A 17917-nucleotide genomic window follows, 5' to 3' on the forward strand; every position below is an offset into this window, starting at 1 on the left:
TTATTCAGGATCCAATAGACAGAATGTGCAAAGAGACAGCAGTTCTTCCTGACTATAGCTCAGTGATGTTAAATTCAAATATTTGAGTCAGGGAGCCACTAATTCCTACGTCAGGATCCCTTAGGGCCACATATTGATTTCATTATAATATGTAGTATTAATTGTATTCTAGTGCATTTTTAGGCAGATAGGTGGTGCAGTGGATAGAGCACCAGGGCCTAGAGTCAGGAAGACTCATCTTCTTGAATTTAAATCTGGCCTCAGATACTTACTAGCTATGTGACCCTGGGCAAATCATTTAACTCTGTTTACCTCAGTTTCTTCATCTGTAAAACGAGCTGGAGAAGGAAATGACAAACCACTCTAATATCTTTGCCAAGAAAAACCCCAGATGGGGTCATGAAGAGTCAGATACGATGGAACATTGCATTTTTATTTATTTTGTCAAATATTTCCCAATTACTTTTTAATCTTGTTTTGGAATGTTGTGGGCCACATGCAGGCCATGTGTTTGACATCTCAGCTATTGCTGGCTAGCTCTCTGAAAATAATTGTCTTCTTTAGAGATTCACTAAAGATGTCATCATTTGGTTATGTTTTCAATGTTAGGACTAAGTCACATAAATTACAGTTAGGTTTTTGAATGTGGAAGGTGGAGGTAATTATCTGCTTTATCTATGCCTCAAACCTCTTCTAAAACCATGTTCAGATGCCTCATCATTGATTAGAAGTGACACCCTGGATTTTGAAAGGCTTTATTACCTCCCAAGTACAAGTTCTGGCTGGTCTTTGAAACTAGTAAGGCTTCAAGTACAGGTGTGTCTATAATCCAGGACTGTGGATCATCCACTGTGGTTTATTTCAGAGAGGCTCATAACCAAAACGGGTAGAGGTGCAGAGGAAAGTTAGGTGGCTCTTTGTATAGAGTGCTGGGCCTGAAGTCAAGAAGATTCATCTTCCTGAGTTCAAATCTGGCCTCAGACACTTACCAGCTGTGTGATTCTGGGCAAGTCACTTAACCTTGTTTGCCTCAGTTTCCTCATCTGCAAAATGAGCTGGTGAAGGAAATAGCAAACTACTCCAGTTTTTTGCCAAGAAAACCCCAAATGGGGTCACAGAGAGTTGGACACAACTGAAAAACAACTGAACAACAGCATCACCAAGGGACAGTTTTGGTTTTTTGTTGTTGTTGTTGTTTTTTTTCCCAGCCAATGCAGCTCCTGAAGGCACGGAGGGATTGCAGCCACAAGCAGTGAAATTGGGTATCATCAAATGAAGGAAGTGGACTATAAGGTCCCTTCTAGCTCTAAATCTTCAGCATCTTTTCCAGTTCTGAAATTTTAGAAAATGATAACTCATCTTTAGTGATTCCTGTGTTTTCCTAAAGTGATATATTTTGGTACACAGAAATAAATCAAATATTTTCATGTGCATAAAGAAATGTGACCGGAAATTAACTGTGAAACAGATTCCTTGTTAGTAGATTTCAGGGAGGGAGCTTTTTTAGGAGAGAAGAGCACTCACTGCTACTCACAGCAATTCATTCCCCATATGAGTGTGGAATTGGCAACCTGCTGTGAAGAGGGTATTATCGCCAAGTTTCTATTTCCAACTTCCAGATGCTTGGAGCAAAGCTGAATACAGCCCTTTGTGCCACCCTTGTATGTGATGTAAAATTGAAAGTCAAATAGATGCTAAGTGATTGTATTTTAGCAGGAATTAGGGAAATTGCCAGGGCATGCACCATTTTCTGTATCAGTTCCCTGAGAGAAATTCTTTAGTGAGGCTGCTGGACTTTCCGAGTGAAATCTTTGCCTTCTGATAGAAACAAGTCTTGGTGCTCACATGGAACTTTAGGGCCCCCTTCTGCTCAGTCTCCAGAGCAGCAGCCCAAGTTTTGTGTGTCCTGTTCTCTAAGCTAGTATTTTGCAATCCTAAAAGATATTGAGGACCTCTTTATTTTATGTAGGTTATGTTTATTGATATCATATTAAAAATGAAAATGGATACATTTAAATATACTTATTAAAATAACAATAATGCATTATATATTAATACAGATACCATTTTATAAATGAAAAATAATTATATTTTCCAAAACAAAAAAAATTATTGAGAGAAGTGGCATCATTTTACATATTTTTTGCAAATCTCTTTAATGTCTGGCTTGCAAAGTAGCTGAATAATCATATTTGCTTCTGCATTCACCCTGTTGTCATTTGCTGTTATAGTTGAAGTATTTGAGAAAAATCTAGCCTTAGATATGTAGCTTGAAAAGGAAGGAGTATTTTAATAGGTAAATAACATAATAGTATTAGGAAAATAGTTTGTATTAGGACATGGTTTAGTATTAGGAAAAAAGCTCCTCTGTTAAATTGTGAGCTCCTTGAGGACAGGGATTGTTTTGCCTCCTTTTTGTATCCCCAGTGCTTAGCACAATGCCTGGCACATAGTAGGTACTTAAATGCTTATTGATTGATTGACCTTACAGACACCCTGAAAGGGTCTGGGAGCTGCAGACCACATTTTGAGAACTTTTGCTGTAAGCTTTTGTTTAGGGGTGATAGAACATTTTTTCTCACGTTCTGCCATTATAGATGTGCACATAAATGTTTCACTGATGTAAAACTTTTTCTTTATCCTCTCTTGTCATATAAGGCATCAGAAAAATAAGTAAATGAAACAAAAATCCTAGTCTATGTAGAAAATGTACATGCCTCCATCTTGCCTTTGTTGTCTGTATGGTCTTGGGCAAATCTCTTAATCTCTGGTCTCAGTCTATAAAGTGTGGGGCTTGGGCTATATAGTCTCTTAAGGTCCCTTTGGTCTATGATTCTCAACAGTGTGATTGTGATGAAAAGTTCAAAGTTGTGATGATAATAGTAAAAATTAAAACTTAAGAGGATTGACCTCTAAATGATCATTCAACTAGGCAGGCAGATTTTTAAAAGGCTAAATTAATCATTTAATGAGTCTTGAATTAGAGTAGTGATAGAAGTTTGTAAGATTGTAGAGGTTGGGACATTTGTGGAAGTATTAAGTTCTTCTTGGGTGAGCCATGCTTTTCAGACATGTTATAGTTTTATTAAATAATCTATTCCTCCAGGACCAGAACATAGAATTTCACAACTCAAAGGAACCTCAGTGGTCATCTAGTTTAATCCCATACTGGAATAGACTATCTTTACTATAGTATGCTCACTTTAAAAAATTATTAGTAGTGCTGTTGTGAAGATTTTTGTTCATTTCTCTTTCCCTTTTTGAGACTGTCTTCCTATCTCTCCCAGACTAGAAGTGCTTTGGCCACTTGTGGGTCCAACCCTACCACTGATTGGCATGGAAACTTTGACCTGCTCCATTTCCAACTGGGCCGGTTTGCCCATTCTTTGGCAGTTTGGTGGCCCCCTGTTCCTGAGGGCTCACTATATTAGTGCCAGACTTAATGGGGACACCAGACCTGCTTTAGGTCACTGCAGCTCAGAACTCTTGAGCTCAAGCAACCAAACACAACCTTCCCAATAGCATGATTACAGGCATGTTCTACCACACTTGCTCCATATCATTATTTTCTTACTGCTTTTACTAAATACTTTGGGATGTAGTTTCAAGTGTAGTGCCTGGGTCAAAAGAGATGAGCAATAATTGATTAAATAGTGCCCAAGTTCCATTTCCCAGGACACACATACACAACTAAAATGTTATTTTTCCACCTAAGGGAGCCAGTGTGGAATAGGGCAAAGTACCTTTTTCTCTGAATTTAGGAGAACTGTTTGGATGCCAATAACAATGCCATTAGTAGCAAAGTTAATATTTGTTGAATTAGATGAAACGTGGGTAGGTCTCTATACCTTAACTTTCTTGTCTTAGGCTAGACACTTTTTTAAGTAAACTCAAAAATAACTAGAATTCTGCTGAGAAATGGAAATTCACATCTGGAGCCCTTATCTTTGCGTTTCCTTTCAGTAGGATACAACTTCTTAGATATCAGCACCATGGAAAGCCCAACCCAGAGACTGAGGCTTTCTTTGTGCAGTTTGCTGCACAAGTCATCCGTGCCTGGAGTTCTAAGTTTAAAATCAAAAAGTCCTGAGCTCAAATGTGACCTCAGTCACTTAGTAGCTGTGTGATGCTGGGCAAGTCATGTAACCTCTGCCTCAGTTTCCTCAACTTAAAATGGGGATAATAATAGCACCTATCTCCCAGGATTGTGGGGAGGATCTAAGAAGATAATGTAAAGCACTTTGCAAAACTTAAAACACTATGTATATATGCTTATAATTATAATAACATTATCATTATTATTATTATTTCTGGAAGGGGCCTCAAAGATCATCTACTATAATCCCCTTTCCCCTCCTCATTTTACATATGAAGAAACAAAGACCTAAACATCTTCTCCCCTATTACCCAGGTTGTATGAAGGGAAGCTTGGTTTTGAAGTCATGTCCTCTGACTCCAAATCCAGTGCTTTTTTTTTTCACCAATAGCTTGAAAGCATTTTCAGGGAATTAATAGATAATAGTCCAACTGGAGCACAGTTTTATTAGAAGTAATTATCTGCCCTTTCTTTATTTTCAGTGCCGGAGATTTAATATCTCCTCTCTTCCCTGTCAAGCCTCATCCCCCTTTTCCTTCCTTTTTTTCTTAGAATTTAGTGAAGAACAATAGGAAGTATGCCCAGTGGCTTGAACACAGTGGCCTCTTACCAATTCACGTTGAGTGAATGACTGTCTATAAAGCATTCTTCTGTTCACAGGATCATATATTTAGAGCCAGTCCCTTCATTTTACAGATGAGGAAACTGAGGCCCAGAGAGATACAATGACTTACTGGCCCAATGTCACGCAAGTTGTGCCAGAGGCAGGGTTTGAACCCAGGCCCTCTGATTCCAGAGCTTTTCTCAGTGCATCATGCTCCATTGAAGTATGTTCAGGCTTTGATGAGAGTCTTTTGACTTCCATTCAGCAAACACAGAAATACTGAAATGGAGAAATAGATTCAGATTCTGGACATTTCCATGCACACAATACACATAGCAGTTAGCCAGCTGGCTGGTCTCCTCGTCTTAAATCTCTCCCCACTCCATTCTGTTCTATCGAATTGATCTCCCTAAAATGCAGGTCTGACCATATCATCCTCCCACTCAGTAAGTTATCACAGCTCCCTGTTACCTTAAGGATCAAATATAAAATTCTGTTTGGATTCCAAAGCTTTTTATAATCTGGTCTCCTCCTCCCTTTTCCATTTTTTTTTTTTAGGCAATTGGGGTTAAGCGACTTGCCCAGGGTCACACAGCTAGTAAGTGTCAAGTGTTTGATCTGAGGCCAGATTTGAACTCAGGTCTTCCTGACTTCAGGGCCAGTACTCTATCCACTGCGCCACCTCGCTGCCCCTCCTTTTCCATTTTCTTATACCTTACTCTTCTCATCTGTTTGCAATCCAGCAATAATGGCTCTTTGCTGTTCCCCCTCTGGACCTCATCCGGAAAGTGAGGGTGTTGGAGTCAATCACAGAATCATAGGAGCTGAGAAACAACTTTAGGGACCAATGCCTTCCCAAAAAATTTCTTCCTTAAATATGTGATAAATAAATGATCATCCCAGAGTCATAATGAGTCTCTCTTCCTTCCCATAGTGGACTCAACCCTGGTGAACCCATCCCCCTTCTCCTAAGGCTGCTACTTTTTCCAGGTATAGAAATAACTAGTTTTAGCTCTGAAATGTTCTGTCCCTATTGGAAGACATTCAGTGAGGAGGAACCCACTACCATCTAGTGGTGTATATGGGAAGAAATTAGAGAAAGTACAGAGTTGTGAAGTTAGTGTAGGGGTTAGGGACTGAGGAGAGGAGGTTTAATAGAAACAGAAACACTTGAATTGAGCTTTAAAGTCAGGATAGGGATTCAGCAGGCAAAGGAGAGGAGGGAAGACATGATGGGTAAAGGGGACAGCATGAGCAAAGGCTGGCATGGGAGAGTCTAAGTATGTTCAATTTGGTTTATACATGTAGGGGAGTGTTAAGAAAAAAGGTGGGAAACTGAATACAGGATTAATTTTGGGATGTGAAGCCTAGGGATGGGGACGGAGGAAAGTAGCAAAAAAGAAGATCTTCTCTACTTCCCATGCTTAGCACAGTGCCTGGCACATAGTAGGCATTAAATAAATGTTGATTGGTTGATTGATCATGATTTTGTTTTGGGGCCTGACCTATTTAGAGAAAACCATACAATCCCCACAATGTACTTGTCCAAAGGAATGAGCATTTCTTTTCTCATCTTTCCTGATAAAATTGGGGGAGGGGGAGAACATCCTGCTGCTGAATGATAATTAAGGAAGAGACCTTAATGAAAGTCCTTGCTCCATGGAGCACACATTCTCATACAAGAAGACAGCATATGAGAGGTTTCAGCAGCAAGTCAGATAGAAAGTCCCTGTGATCTTTAGGGTACATTGGCAAAACAGAGACTGGTAATGCATCTTCTAAAAAGACATCTCCATTGATAAACCATATCCATTTCTTACATTGAAACATGTGACCTTTGCCAAAGACTTTGGTGGTGAGAGCTATCTTTTCCAGGTCTTCAGTAGGTAGTTCAGGACTGGACAGATTTGTTTTGAATCTAGGAGACATGTCAGAAATGTTGAAGCCAACTGAATATTTCAGTTTCTAAGAAAAGAAAAATGAGGGGCATCTAGATGACACAGTGGATAGAGCACCAACCCTGAAGTCAGGAGGACCTGAGTTCAAATCTGGTTCAAACCAGACACTTGACACTTACTAGCTGTGTGACCCTGGGCAAGTCACTTAACCACAATTGCCTTGCCAAAAAAAAAAAAAAAGAGGAATGAACATGGGTAGTTTGTTGCTGAGGTTTCCATCAAGTCTACACTCAAATTAAGACTGTTTAAAGGGCTCACAGAAAGGCCTTGACAGAGCTGGAAAATATCAGAGAGGGAGACAGTGGGAAGAGGGCAAAGGATACCAACTCTGGGCTCATAGGCCCCCACTTCATCTCTCTTCTCTAATGCTTGTCATGTTTGTGGCCTTGGGCAAATCAACTTCCTTGGGTCTCAGTTCCCATATCTGTAGTGAGGGGGATTAAACTTGATGACCTCTGAGGTCCTTTCTACTTCTGGATTTATCATTCTGTGATCTTGAAAAGCTGAGCCCATCAGGCCAGAATTCTTCTTCAGCCATGGGAGGGGTAGGTGGAAGCCCCAGTGAGTGCCTCCGACACTTCCCCATTCCCCATGCACCGTGGGACTGGTGCCCAAGTCAGGACTGGACAAGGTGCCTGGACAGGTGGAACCCCTAAAGAGGTTCCCACTGCTGCCTTCATCAAGTAACATTGTCTGGAGCTGTGGATGTCTCCTTGGGTTAATGTGAGAGTCAGATGAGAAGCTGAGTGTAGTTCTGTGGTTTCATCTAAGCTGTCCCTGCATGATGGGATTACTGAGGCGCCATGGGCCTTGCAAAGCAAAGCAGGAATTTCTGGAGCCCTGATCTAGTGTCCAACTCCCTTATTTTATAAGGAGTTGGAAACTGAGGCAAAGAGTGATTTGTTCTGGCCTAGTACCAGAACCCAGGACTGTGTTTTTTCTAATACAGTAAAGTGTGGTACAGTATAGTACAGGACTTCTAGATAGATCTGGGTTTCATTCCCAGCTCTCCCACTCTGTAGCTGAGTTGTCCTGGATAAGTCAATTTCCCTGGTCCTCACCTTCCTCATCTGTAAAAGGGGATCATAAATAATATTTGCCCTAGGGTCCCTTCCCTTGTTATCATTGTTCAGTTGTGTCCAACTTTTTGTGACCATATAGACCTGCTGTCCATGGCGTTTTCTTGGCAAAGATACTGGAGTATCTTCTCCAGCAGAATAAGGCAAACTTGGGTAAGTGACTTGCCCAGGGTCACATAGCTAGTAAGTGTCTGAAGCCAGATTGGCACTCAGATCTTCTTAATTCCAGGCCCAGTGTTCTATCCACTGAGTCACCTTGCTGCCAGCTCTAACAGCTCTCTAAAGCAGGGCCTGAGTCTTGGCACAGCCGTTATTGAAAACAATGTCATTCTACACATCCTCTTTCCCCATAGGAACAATGTTCCATGTTCAATAAATCATAGAAAGAACCAAGAGTACATTGTAATAGCTAAGATAAAGTAACTCTAAATCTTTGTGCCTACAAGTACACAAACCTCTGTAGTTATTTCAAAATCATATTACCAATTGTACATGTATAATCCATATCAGATTGCTTGCTGTCTTAGGGGGTGGGGAGGAGAGGGAGGGAGGAATTTGTAATTGGAAAAAATAAAATACTAGTAAGTCAGAAAAAACTAAACTTATAAAGAAAAAAATCATAGTACCCTGTGAACATTACAGAGACACTATGGTGTAGAAAGAACAGCCAGTGGGATTGAAATAGAGGCCAAATCAAGCTGTGTTGATGTAGGCTGGTCTCTGCCCATGTCTGAGCTGCAGTTTCCTTATCCTCATTCCTCCTTATAGGCAGCTAGGTGACAAAAGTCTTTAGAGCACTGGGCCTTAGTCAAGAAGACCCGAGTTCAAATCTGGCCTCAGACATTTACTAACTGTGTGATCCTGGGCAAGCCACTCAACTGCCATCTGCCTCACTTTCTTCATCTGAAAACGAGGACAATAAAAGCACCCCACATTCCAGGGTTGTTGTGAGGGTCAAGTGAGTTAATATTTATAAAGCTCTTAGCACAGTGCCTGGCTCTACAGAAATGATTGTTACCTTCCCTCTGTAAAACAGAGATTGGACTAGATGATCTCGGATGTTCACAGCTAATATTTAATGAAAACTGGCAGAGACATGCTGGGCACATTGATTCTGTGCACAGAACACACAAAAATAAAGTTCTGAGAGTTTTACTCAATAGCCCTATGAGGTAGAAACTTTATTTGGCCTGTATGAAACTAATAGGCCCCCTATATAATAAATATTCATTCAATATTTTACAAATACATTTTTATTGGTAACCTATTTTACAAAAGAGGCAATATTTGTAAAGTGCTTGGCATAGTGCCTGGCACACAGTAGGCATTTGATAAATGTTTATTCCATTCCCCTACATTACCCGTATATCCCAATGTATCCCCTGATCCCAGAGTTATCCCTTATAGCAAAGAACAAAAAATGCCTGGCAGTGGGATCTCTGGGTCAAAGAGTGTGGACGTTTTAGTCACGGAGTCACTTTATTTGCTTTTCAGAATGGCTGGCCCAATTCACAACTTTACCAACTATTTAAATTTTAAATACCATGGTTTTATTTGCCTCCTTTGGATTTAGAAACATTTTTGGGGGGTTAGGGGGCATTATTTGGACGGCCAAAAAGACAGTGCAATGTGAAGGATTGAGATTGACCTGGATTAAAGCCTCACATCTAACACGTCAAGGCTTTCTCTGACCCTGGGCAACTTTAATTAATCTCCCAGTGTCCCAGTCTACTTACTCTCTAAGTCTACAAAGGTAAGACAGTTATTGATTTGCCATTAGCGGAAGGAAGAAGTCCACAGATCTGCCTCTCTCCCCAGGTCAGAAAATCTCTCCAGGAAAGCTTGAATCTGTGCTCTTTCTTCTGTGTTAAGCAGAGGTCTTCAAAAGTATTGTATGAAGCTGGCCTCAGAGTTGGAATGATTCTTTTGAAAAGCAGTTGTTAAAGACTCTATTAGAGGAGAGTGCTCAAGACTAGTGGGGATCCTTTGGAGAGCAGGAAGGGCTCTCTTGAATCTGATACGTCTGTTTGCCTTCTTGATATTTTCCTCCTCTTATTTAAGGCAGCATGAGAGGGTTGGGTGCAGGGGGACAGAGAAGAAAGAGGGTTTGGGAGGGAGTGATGCTTGTTTTACTTACCTAATTATGGCACAGTTGTTTTATGGGCTGCTTGTATTGTCAGCGGCTTCTGGACCTTGAAATAACACCTTCCGAGGCTACCTAGAATCTCTCTCCTCCTACCTACTTCCTCTCCTGCTGCCTGCTTGAGCCACTGCCCAGTGCCACACCTTACGCTCCTAAAGCCTTTGAATAAGCAGATGAGGGCATGAGCAGGGAAAGGTGGTGATAATGTTCATTAGTAAGACACCTACAATGTGTATTTCTTGGAATTTCATGTTAGACCATTTAATCTGCTGCTTTTGCTTTGTTAGATCTATTTATCAGATGCTTAATGTTCAAATAAATTTGTCCTTCCAGAGTGTTTCCTTAGCATATATGTGTTTGTACATGAACATACATGTATACACATATGTGTAAAGTGTGTGTGCATGTGTGTATGTGTGTGTGTGTACACCAAAAGAAGGGTACAGATAATAAGTACTACAGGAATTTAGTAGGGGAAAGGAAAATATACTGGATTGATAAGCAATTTATCCAGCCAGCGGCCCAAGTTTATATTTTAAATCCTCAAAGAAAAAGTTTGTAGACCTTCTATCCAGCCTTTTTCTCCTCACCTCCCTCATACCAATTAACAGTCTTTCCACACAAGCACTGAGCCCCGCAAAATTAGACCGCTCCTTTTGATGCACCCCAAACACTGTGAGGCTATTGGGGTTCTATCCATGCCTGTAGGCCCAGTGTTTTAGTGATGTTTAAACTTCCTAACCTATCCTAAATCAGTGGCTGCTGTCATTCTAGGAGCTAGGTGGTACAGTGGATAGAATGCAGGGCCTGGAGTCTGGAAGTCCTGAGTTCAGTTGCAGCTTCAGACACATACTAGCTCTGTGACCCTAGGCAAGTCACTTAACTCCTATTTGCCTCAATTCCTCATCTGTAAAATAGAGACATGCTGGAGAAGAAAATGACTAACCATTTTAGTATCTTTGCCAAGAAAATCCCATGGACCAAGTCCATGGAGTCATGTAGAGCTAGACAGGTCTGAACAACAATAACGGTGACTGCTTTTATGCTTTATGGCACAGTTGTTTTATGGGCTGCTTGTATTGTCAGCGGCTTCTGGACCTTGAAATAACACCTTCCAAGGCTACCTAGAATCTCTCTCCTCCTACCTACTTCCCCTCCTGCTGCCTGCTTGAGCCACTGCCCAGTGCCACACCTTACGCTCCTGAAGCCTTTGAATAAGCTCCTCCTTTTAGCTCTTGCTAGGTGGCACAGTGGAGTGCCAGGTCTGGAGTCAGGAAGACTCATCTTTCTGAGTTTGGATCTAGCCTCAGACATTTACTAGCTGCATGACCCTAGGCAAGTCACTTAACCCTGTTTGCCTCAGTTTCCTCATCTGTAAAATGAGCTGGAGAAGGAAATGACAAGCCATTCCAGAATCTTTGTCAAGAAAACCCCAAATGGGATCATGAAGACACGACTGAAAAACAACTTAACAACAACAGTTGTATAGTTTCTGGGGTCTGCCTATAGACAATACACACAATACAGGTCCTGGGTTAAATGAGTTATGGGGAGGTTTCTAATACACTTAGCAGTCTTCTTTTCCCACCTCTAGATAATTGACTTTTAGAAGCTATAGAATAGTGATGTCAAACTCAAATAGAAGTGAAAGCCACCATCAGGGATGGGGAACCTTTGGTCTCCGGTCACATGTAGCCCTCTAGGTCCCCCAGTGTGGCCCTTTGACTAAATCCAAACTTCACAGAACAAATCCCCTTAATAAAAGGATTTGTTTCATAAAACTTGGACCCAGTTAAAAGTCTGCACTCAAGGACCTAGAAGGCCACAGGTTCCCCACCCCTGCACCAACCATAGGTAAGGAATCCCCTTAGAAAACCACATATTAACATAGTCTATATTTTATTGCATTTTTATTTACTTTGTTAAATATTTCCAATTCCATTTTAATCTGGTTCAGCAGCAGAAGCATTGTGGGCCTGCACATGGCTGCCCCTTGTTTGATGGTCACCTCTGTGCTGGGCAGCTCCCTTAAGAGCCTAAGTTGAGAGATGATGCTTATAAATTGTGGAGACCAGCTTTGTGCAAGGGAGCTACTCACTGGGAGTTCCCCATGATACCAGTGAAGTCACAGGTCCGGCGTCTGTGGTTATAATTATTTGAGTAGAGTTACTCTACACAAATACTTACTTCAGTAGAATTTTCAGACACTCATGAATATTTGAGTTGAGCTCAGTGTAACACTGATTCCTTACATAGATATTTTAGAATTTCTGGTCACGGCCACAATGGGGTTTTTCATGTCATTCTTGGAAAGACCTATGACTCATACCCAGTTTGGTTTTCTTAGAGCAAAGAGCTAATCATTTTCCCCTCTAAACCCAGCATTTAAATAAATAGCTAATGTAAGTAGTAAGCACTTTTCCAACAGGCTCTGAGGCTTGATGAAGGTTACTGAGGCCCGCTAGTGACAGGCTGCTGTAACTACATAATTGGGAAGAATGTTCTGTGGGTGCATTAGATTGGAGGCTGCTTCTTCCCATCTTCCCCTGCAACTCACTTCAGCTGAGGGATGCTAAAGCACAGTTAGTGATATTCCAGAGTTGAGCCTTATAGTTCTGGGTCCCTCCTGCCCTTGCTCTATGGGTCCCTAATCCAGACTTCTCAGAAATAGGAAAGATTTTCTCCTGCTTTCGGCTATTAACCACACTCCTGCTTCACGTTTGTTGTTTTTATTCATCATTTGGTCTTATCTGACTCTTCATGACCCCGTAGTCCATAGCATGCCAGGCCCTTCTATCCTCCCACTATCTCTCAAAGTCTCTCCAAGTTCATGTTTGTTGTTTCCTTGACACTATCTATCCATCCCCTCTCCTTTTGCCTTTAATCTTTCCCAGCATCAAGGTCTTTTCCAATGAATCCTGTTTTATCATTTTGTGGCTTCACTTTTCCCCATCATCAAATAGCTCTCCTTCCCAAAGGTAGCCAAGCTACTCAAAGCAATTCATTATGTCATGAATAGAAATAATAAAAGTTGAGACCAGGAGTTTCTGGAATGCTATTACTCCCTTCCAGGGTTAATTAAGTGTTCATTATAAGCACTAGAAATGGTAGGATGTACCCTTTCTGTACATTTCAGGACAATGCTACAAGTTTCAGTGGCACAACCATTGTCTTTGTTTAAAAAGTTCATGTTTCTGGGATTTTTATTTTAACAGGGTTTTCTGTCTTAATTCCTAGGGCTAATTGCAATAAAGGATGCTCATGATATAGAAGCCAGACTTAATGAAGTGGAGAAACTTCTAAAAACTATTATTAGCATGCCATGCAAAGTAAGTATTATCATCTTTGCATTATGGTTGATGGGGAGGGGAGAAGGAGTGAGAGATCATGGGTGGGGACTGAAGAAGAAAGAGAAGGAAGAGGAGAAAGAAGAGGGAGAGAAGAGGAGGGGAGGAGGGGGGAGGAAGAGAGGGATTTTATCACATATTTGGGTGGGGAATGACAACAAAGCTAAACAAAAATAGTCAGATCAACTCTCAGTGTGAAATGTTCCTTGCCATCAAAGGAGTCTGAAGTTGGTCAGTTCCTTTTATATTAAATTAGTTTTTGTGGGATAGCACCTTCATTTTGGGTAATCCCTAGATGATTGAGTTCGATTGAAGTGGGTTGAATAAGAACAACCTTATCAGAGGCTAGCCTTGTTCTTTTTTAAATTCCTGGAATTATCCATAACTTCCTTATGCCCCCTAGAATTAAGGACATGGACCTAGAAGGAAATGGAGACTTAGATGAAGTGCACTTCTCCAAGGTCACACAGATAGCATGGGACAGAACCAGGATTTGAACTCGGGACCTTGATGAATTAAACCAGTTTACCACCATGGCACACAGAGCATCACTGTTGGCTAGGTTTCTTTGTTTCTTGCTAAGGAGGAGACCTGAATTCTAGTTCATCTGCCCGCCACTAACTAGGTGTGAAATTAGACAAGTGTCCTATTGATGACTCACATTCACAGAGAGGTTTCAAAATTTTCCCTTTGAGGAAGCAGCTAGGGGATACAGTAGAGAGAGGACTAGCCAGGGTCAGGAGGACCTGAGTTCAAATCCAGCCTCAGACACTTAATAGCTGTGTTGGCCCTGGGCAAATCACTTAACCTGATTGCCTCAAAAAAAAAAATAATAACAACCTTCTGAGGTACACAGTACAAATATCATTATTTCCATTTTGCAGATGAGAAAACCAAGGCTCAGAGGTAAAATGATTTGTCTGGAATCACACAGCTACAAAGTGTCAGAGCTGGGATTTGAACCCAGGCCCTATTTCTACCATTCTGTACTATATTAGCTTCTATGGGCTTTGGCTTCCTTGGCTATAAAATTAAAAAGTTAAACTTGATAATCCCTAAGGTGTCTGTTGATCCTGAGGTCTTTTTTCTATCCAAAATTCTATGAAGCTCTGAAATTTAAAAAAAAAAAACAACTGTGGGGAAATTAAAGAAAATTAAAATAAGCCCAAATTCTAAGTAATCAGTCTTTCTTTCCAGTATTCTAGGTCAGAAGTGGTGCTTACCTTCTTTGAAAGATCCCCTTTAGATCAAGTATTAAAGAATGATAACGTACATAAAATTCAACCGAGTTTTCAGAGTCCAGTCAAGATATCAGGTAAGAAAAACCACATTCTCAAAAGCATTGTTGTTTGTGAACCATTTCCGTGAGGAAAAAAGGAATTTGGGGTGATCACTTATTCAATCCACTCCCACTTAGGTCAGAGAAAAAAAATTACTGGAATAAGTGGAAAGAGTGGTACAGGTCATGTCAAAGAGATGCAATGTCTGATCTTTATTAAATAATATATACTGATTGATTTGGGACTTATTTGTACCCTGACTACTTTTAAAAGATTTGAGGCAGCTTAACAAAATTGACCATAATACAAAATGAAACACTGGGGATTGAATTGGTTCCTTTTAAAAGAAGCACAGATACTACCAAAATGACAACTCCAAATGTCTGTTCTAAATTCACCTTTAAGTTGCCCAGAAAAGAAGTCCCTAAAAGCTTATGCTAGATCACGTGGTATTAATTGTTTGTTAGCTGACAAAAGAAAGCATTTGCATATATAGAGACTAATTTGTTTGTCCCCCTAGGACTAAACAAGGAGAAATTCAGTTCTTTTTAGCTTAATTCTTGAACTGATAGGTAGATAAATGGCACTGGGAAAAATACATACTATTATGATTTGGGAGAAGCCAATCCTTTTGGTATAGAGCCTCTTAAAAAGCCTGAGGGCATAATACTGAATTGTAACTCAGTGAAGGCATTTCTGCAGAGGACTGGGTGAATATGTTCAGATACTTTGCTTTCTAATGAACTCCAGAATGGAACCTGGGAAATTTAGAACAGTGGAAAGCTTTTTCCACTGAGTTGCTTTCATGTATTAGGTATCTTAAATTTAAGAACCTCTAGAAAGATCTGGATCACAGTTGATTAATGATTGAAGTCTTTGTTGATGGTTAAAATGAAGATCACATGCTTTAGCTATCAGCTTTTTTTTTGCTATAGAAGTTTTAAGAATCAGATTGTAGTTTTGCACAGAGAGAGGACCAAGCACACTTTTGCATGCGCATGAGCATTAGGTAGATGGAGCCAAAGTTTTCCTTCCAAAAGAGCTTTGGATATTTTGAAGTACTTGGGCAAGTGATTTATTTTTTTCAGATGCCAAAGTTGAAAGGTCAAATGAGATCATATTTGCAAAAAAAAATATGACACATAATAGGTGCTTGGTTTTTTTATTTTGTTTTTCAATCATGTCCACCTCTTTGTGACTCTATTTGGGGTTTTCTTGGCAAAAATACTGAAGTGGTTTGCCGTTTCTTTCTCCAGCTCATTTTACGGTTGAGGAAACTGAGGCAAACAGGGTTAAGTGACTTGCCCAGGGTCATACAGCTAATAAGTGTGAGAAGGCCAGATTTGAACTCACAAAGATGAGTTTTCCTGTCTCCAGGCTCAGCATTCTATGCACTATGGTGTCACTTGGCTGCTTCTAATAAGTGCTTAATAAAAGCTTATTCTGTTTATCTCTCGCAACTTCATAGTATGGGAGAGGCCATTTTTGCCTGAAAAATGTTGAGGGCGGGAGTGACCAGCTGATCACATTGTCCATTAAACACTCCCCACCTCATTTAGATTCTGATAGGAGAATAGAGTTAGATCCAGAAGAGGCTTGAGAGGTCAGCTAGTGCATCCAATCCACCTTTATTTTTACAAACAGGGAAACTGAGACCCAGAAAATGAAGTGATTTGACCAATTGCGCACATATAGTAAGTTCCCAGGATTAAAAATAAGGTGCTTGGTCTCTAAATTCAACACACTTCCCACTGCGCCACACTACCCCTTACTCTCACCAGAGTGAGTTGGATGCCAAATGTACTTTCCCAAGATGCTGAATGAATTGTTCTTGGATGGAGTCATTTAAGAGTCATCAAGTCACCATTTAAATGCTGGTTAATGGCTACTAAATGCACCATTTCTTAGTTCTGATATAATTGATGCTGAGCTGCTCTAGCAATAGTAAAGTCTCCAAGTTCATCCACCATTCCATGACTCTCAGTCAAAGATGATCAGATCCTGTATCAGCACCAAGAAGGCTTGGCTTCCTTTTTGCATAAATCCAATTTATTTAATGGTGTTAAGGAGTTAAGATAAATGATATTGTTTCTGTTGCAGGCCATACTATTAAAATAGTATCTCTTTGTAGTAAATTATACAGTGAAAAAAGACATTGAGTATTGACCTATATTGGCATCAGGATGAGAAATTATAAAGAAAGGGGAGCTAGGACATAACCTTTTGAGACTGCAGTTCCTCCATAATGGTTTTACTCTAATGTCTTATTGGGGTGTGGCACTTATGTTGGGTTCTTGAAGGCTATGGCATTGAAGCCCGACCTGGCAATTTCTCCCAGACTGGAAAGTTTTTGACTATGGGCCTGATGATAAAATTGTGTCTGTTGCATGAAGACTAGTCTAGACAAGTGTGGAGAGGCTCTTCACCAGAAGGCTGGACTTCAAGTGTTAAAGGTCTCCCACTGCATCTGGGGCCATCTCCAGTCATCCTTATCTCTGTCTTGCCACTGGACCCAGATGGCTCTGGAGGAGAGAGTGAGGCTGGTGACTTTGCATAGCCTTCCCTCACTTAAATCCAATTCACTTGCAAATCAAGATATCACCTTCCTGATGTCAAGGTACTCTTCAAGAATGAAGGCCTTCAAGTGATGAACTTTTTTGGGCCCCAGTCATCCATGCAAAGGACAAAAATAAAAAATGGCCCTCAGTCATCTGTATACCTGACCCTGACAGCAATGAATGTAGGAGAAAAGGATATAAAGGATGCTACAAATCACACAGTTCTTAGTCTTTGAACATTAATTTAACTCTTGGCATTCTAAATGGGCAATCTTTGCTTACTAATTGGTTATCAATGAATTAATTATGCTACCAGAATAATAGAACTACAATACTGCAATGCCATTATATCAAAGACATTTCATTTAAGTGGAAACATGGTTCCCAGGCTCTTCTCTAAGAGGCAAACATAGTAGATGGTGGAAATAATTTCATCGTACCCTCAAGGCAACAAGAAATTTCATTTCAGAAACAGACAATTCTCTTTGTGCTCACAATGATTTAATTTTTTATCTTTCATTATATAAAATTAGCTATTTATGAATTGATGTTCAAATCAGGCCTCAAACTGATAACAATACTGCACTACCAATTCACATTAATAACAGGTAAATTAAAAATAATTAATTTACAAAAAATATGATTTTAAATAAAATGAAATTAATTTTTGAAAATTATTTGTAGATTTATAAAATAACCTGGATTTGTTTGGTTTCAACTGATTCCCTTTTGTGGTATTATCTTAATAACTTTGCCAGATTCTTTCTTTCCCTTCCTTTCCTTTCCCTTGCTTTTCCTCTTTCTTTTTCTTTCTTTCTTTCTTTCTTTCTTTCTTTCTTTCTTTCTTTCTTT

The 17917-nt window shown here is 40.1% G+C and overlaps 1 protein-coding gene across 1 annotated transcript in view; it reads left to right on the top strand.

Annotated features, from left to right (window-relative positions):
- Nucleotides 1-17917, top strand: part of PXDC1 (PX domain containing 1) — a 56188-nt gene that overhangs the window by 20727 nt on the left and 17544 nt on the right. The window contains exons 2-3 of the mRNA XM_027839376.1: nucleotides 13118-13209; nucleotides 14425-14542. Coding sequence (XP_027695177.1) covers nucleotides 13118-13209; nucleotides 14425-14542 — 210 coding nt within the window. The remainder of the gene's footprint in view (nucleotides 1-13117; nucleotides 13210-14424; nucleotides 14543-17917) is intronic.

Source organism: Vombatus ursinus, unplaced genomic scaffold, assembly GCF_900497805.2.
Source record: "Vombatus ursinus unplaced genomic scaffold, bare-nosed wombat genome assembly UNPS02000577.1, whole genome shotgun sequence".
NCBI classification, from domain to species: Eukaryota; Metazoa; Chordata; class Mammalia; order Diprotodontia; family Vombatidae; genus Vombatus; species Vombatus ursinus.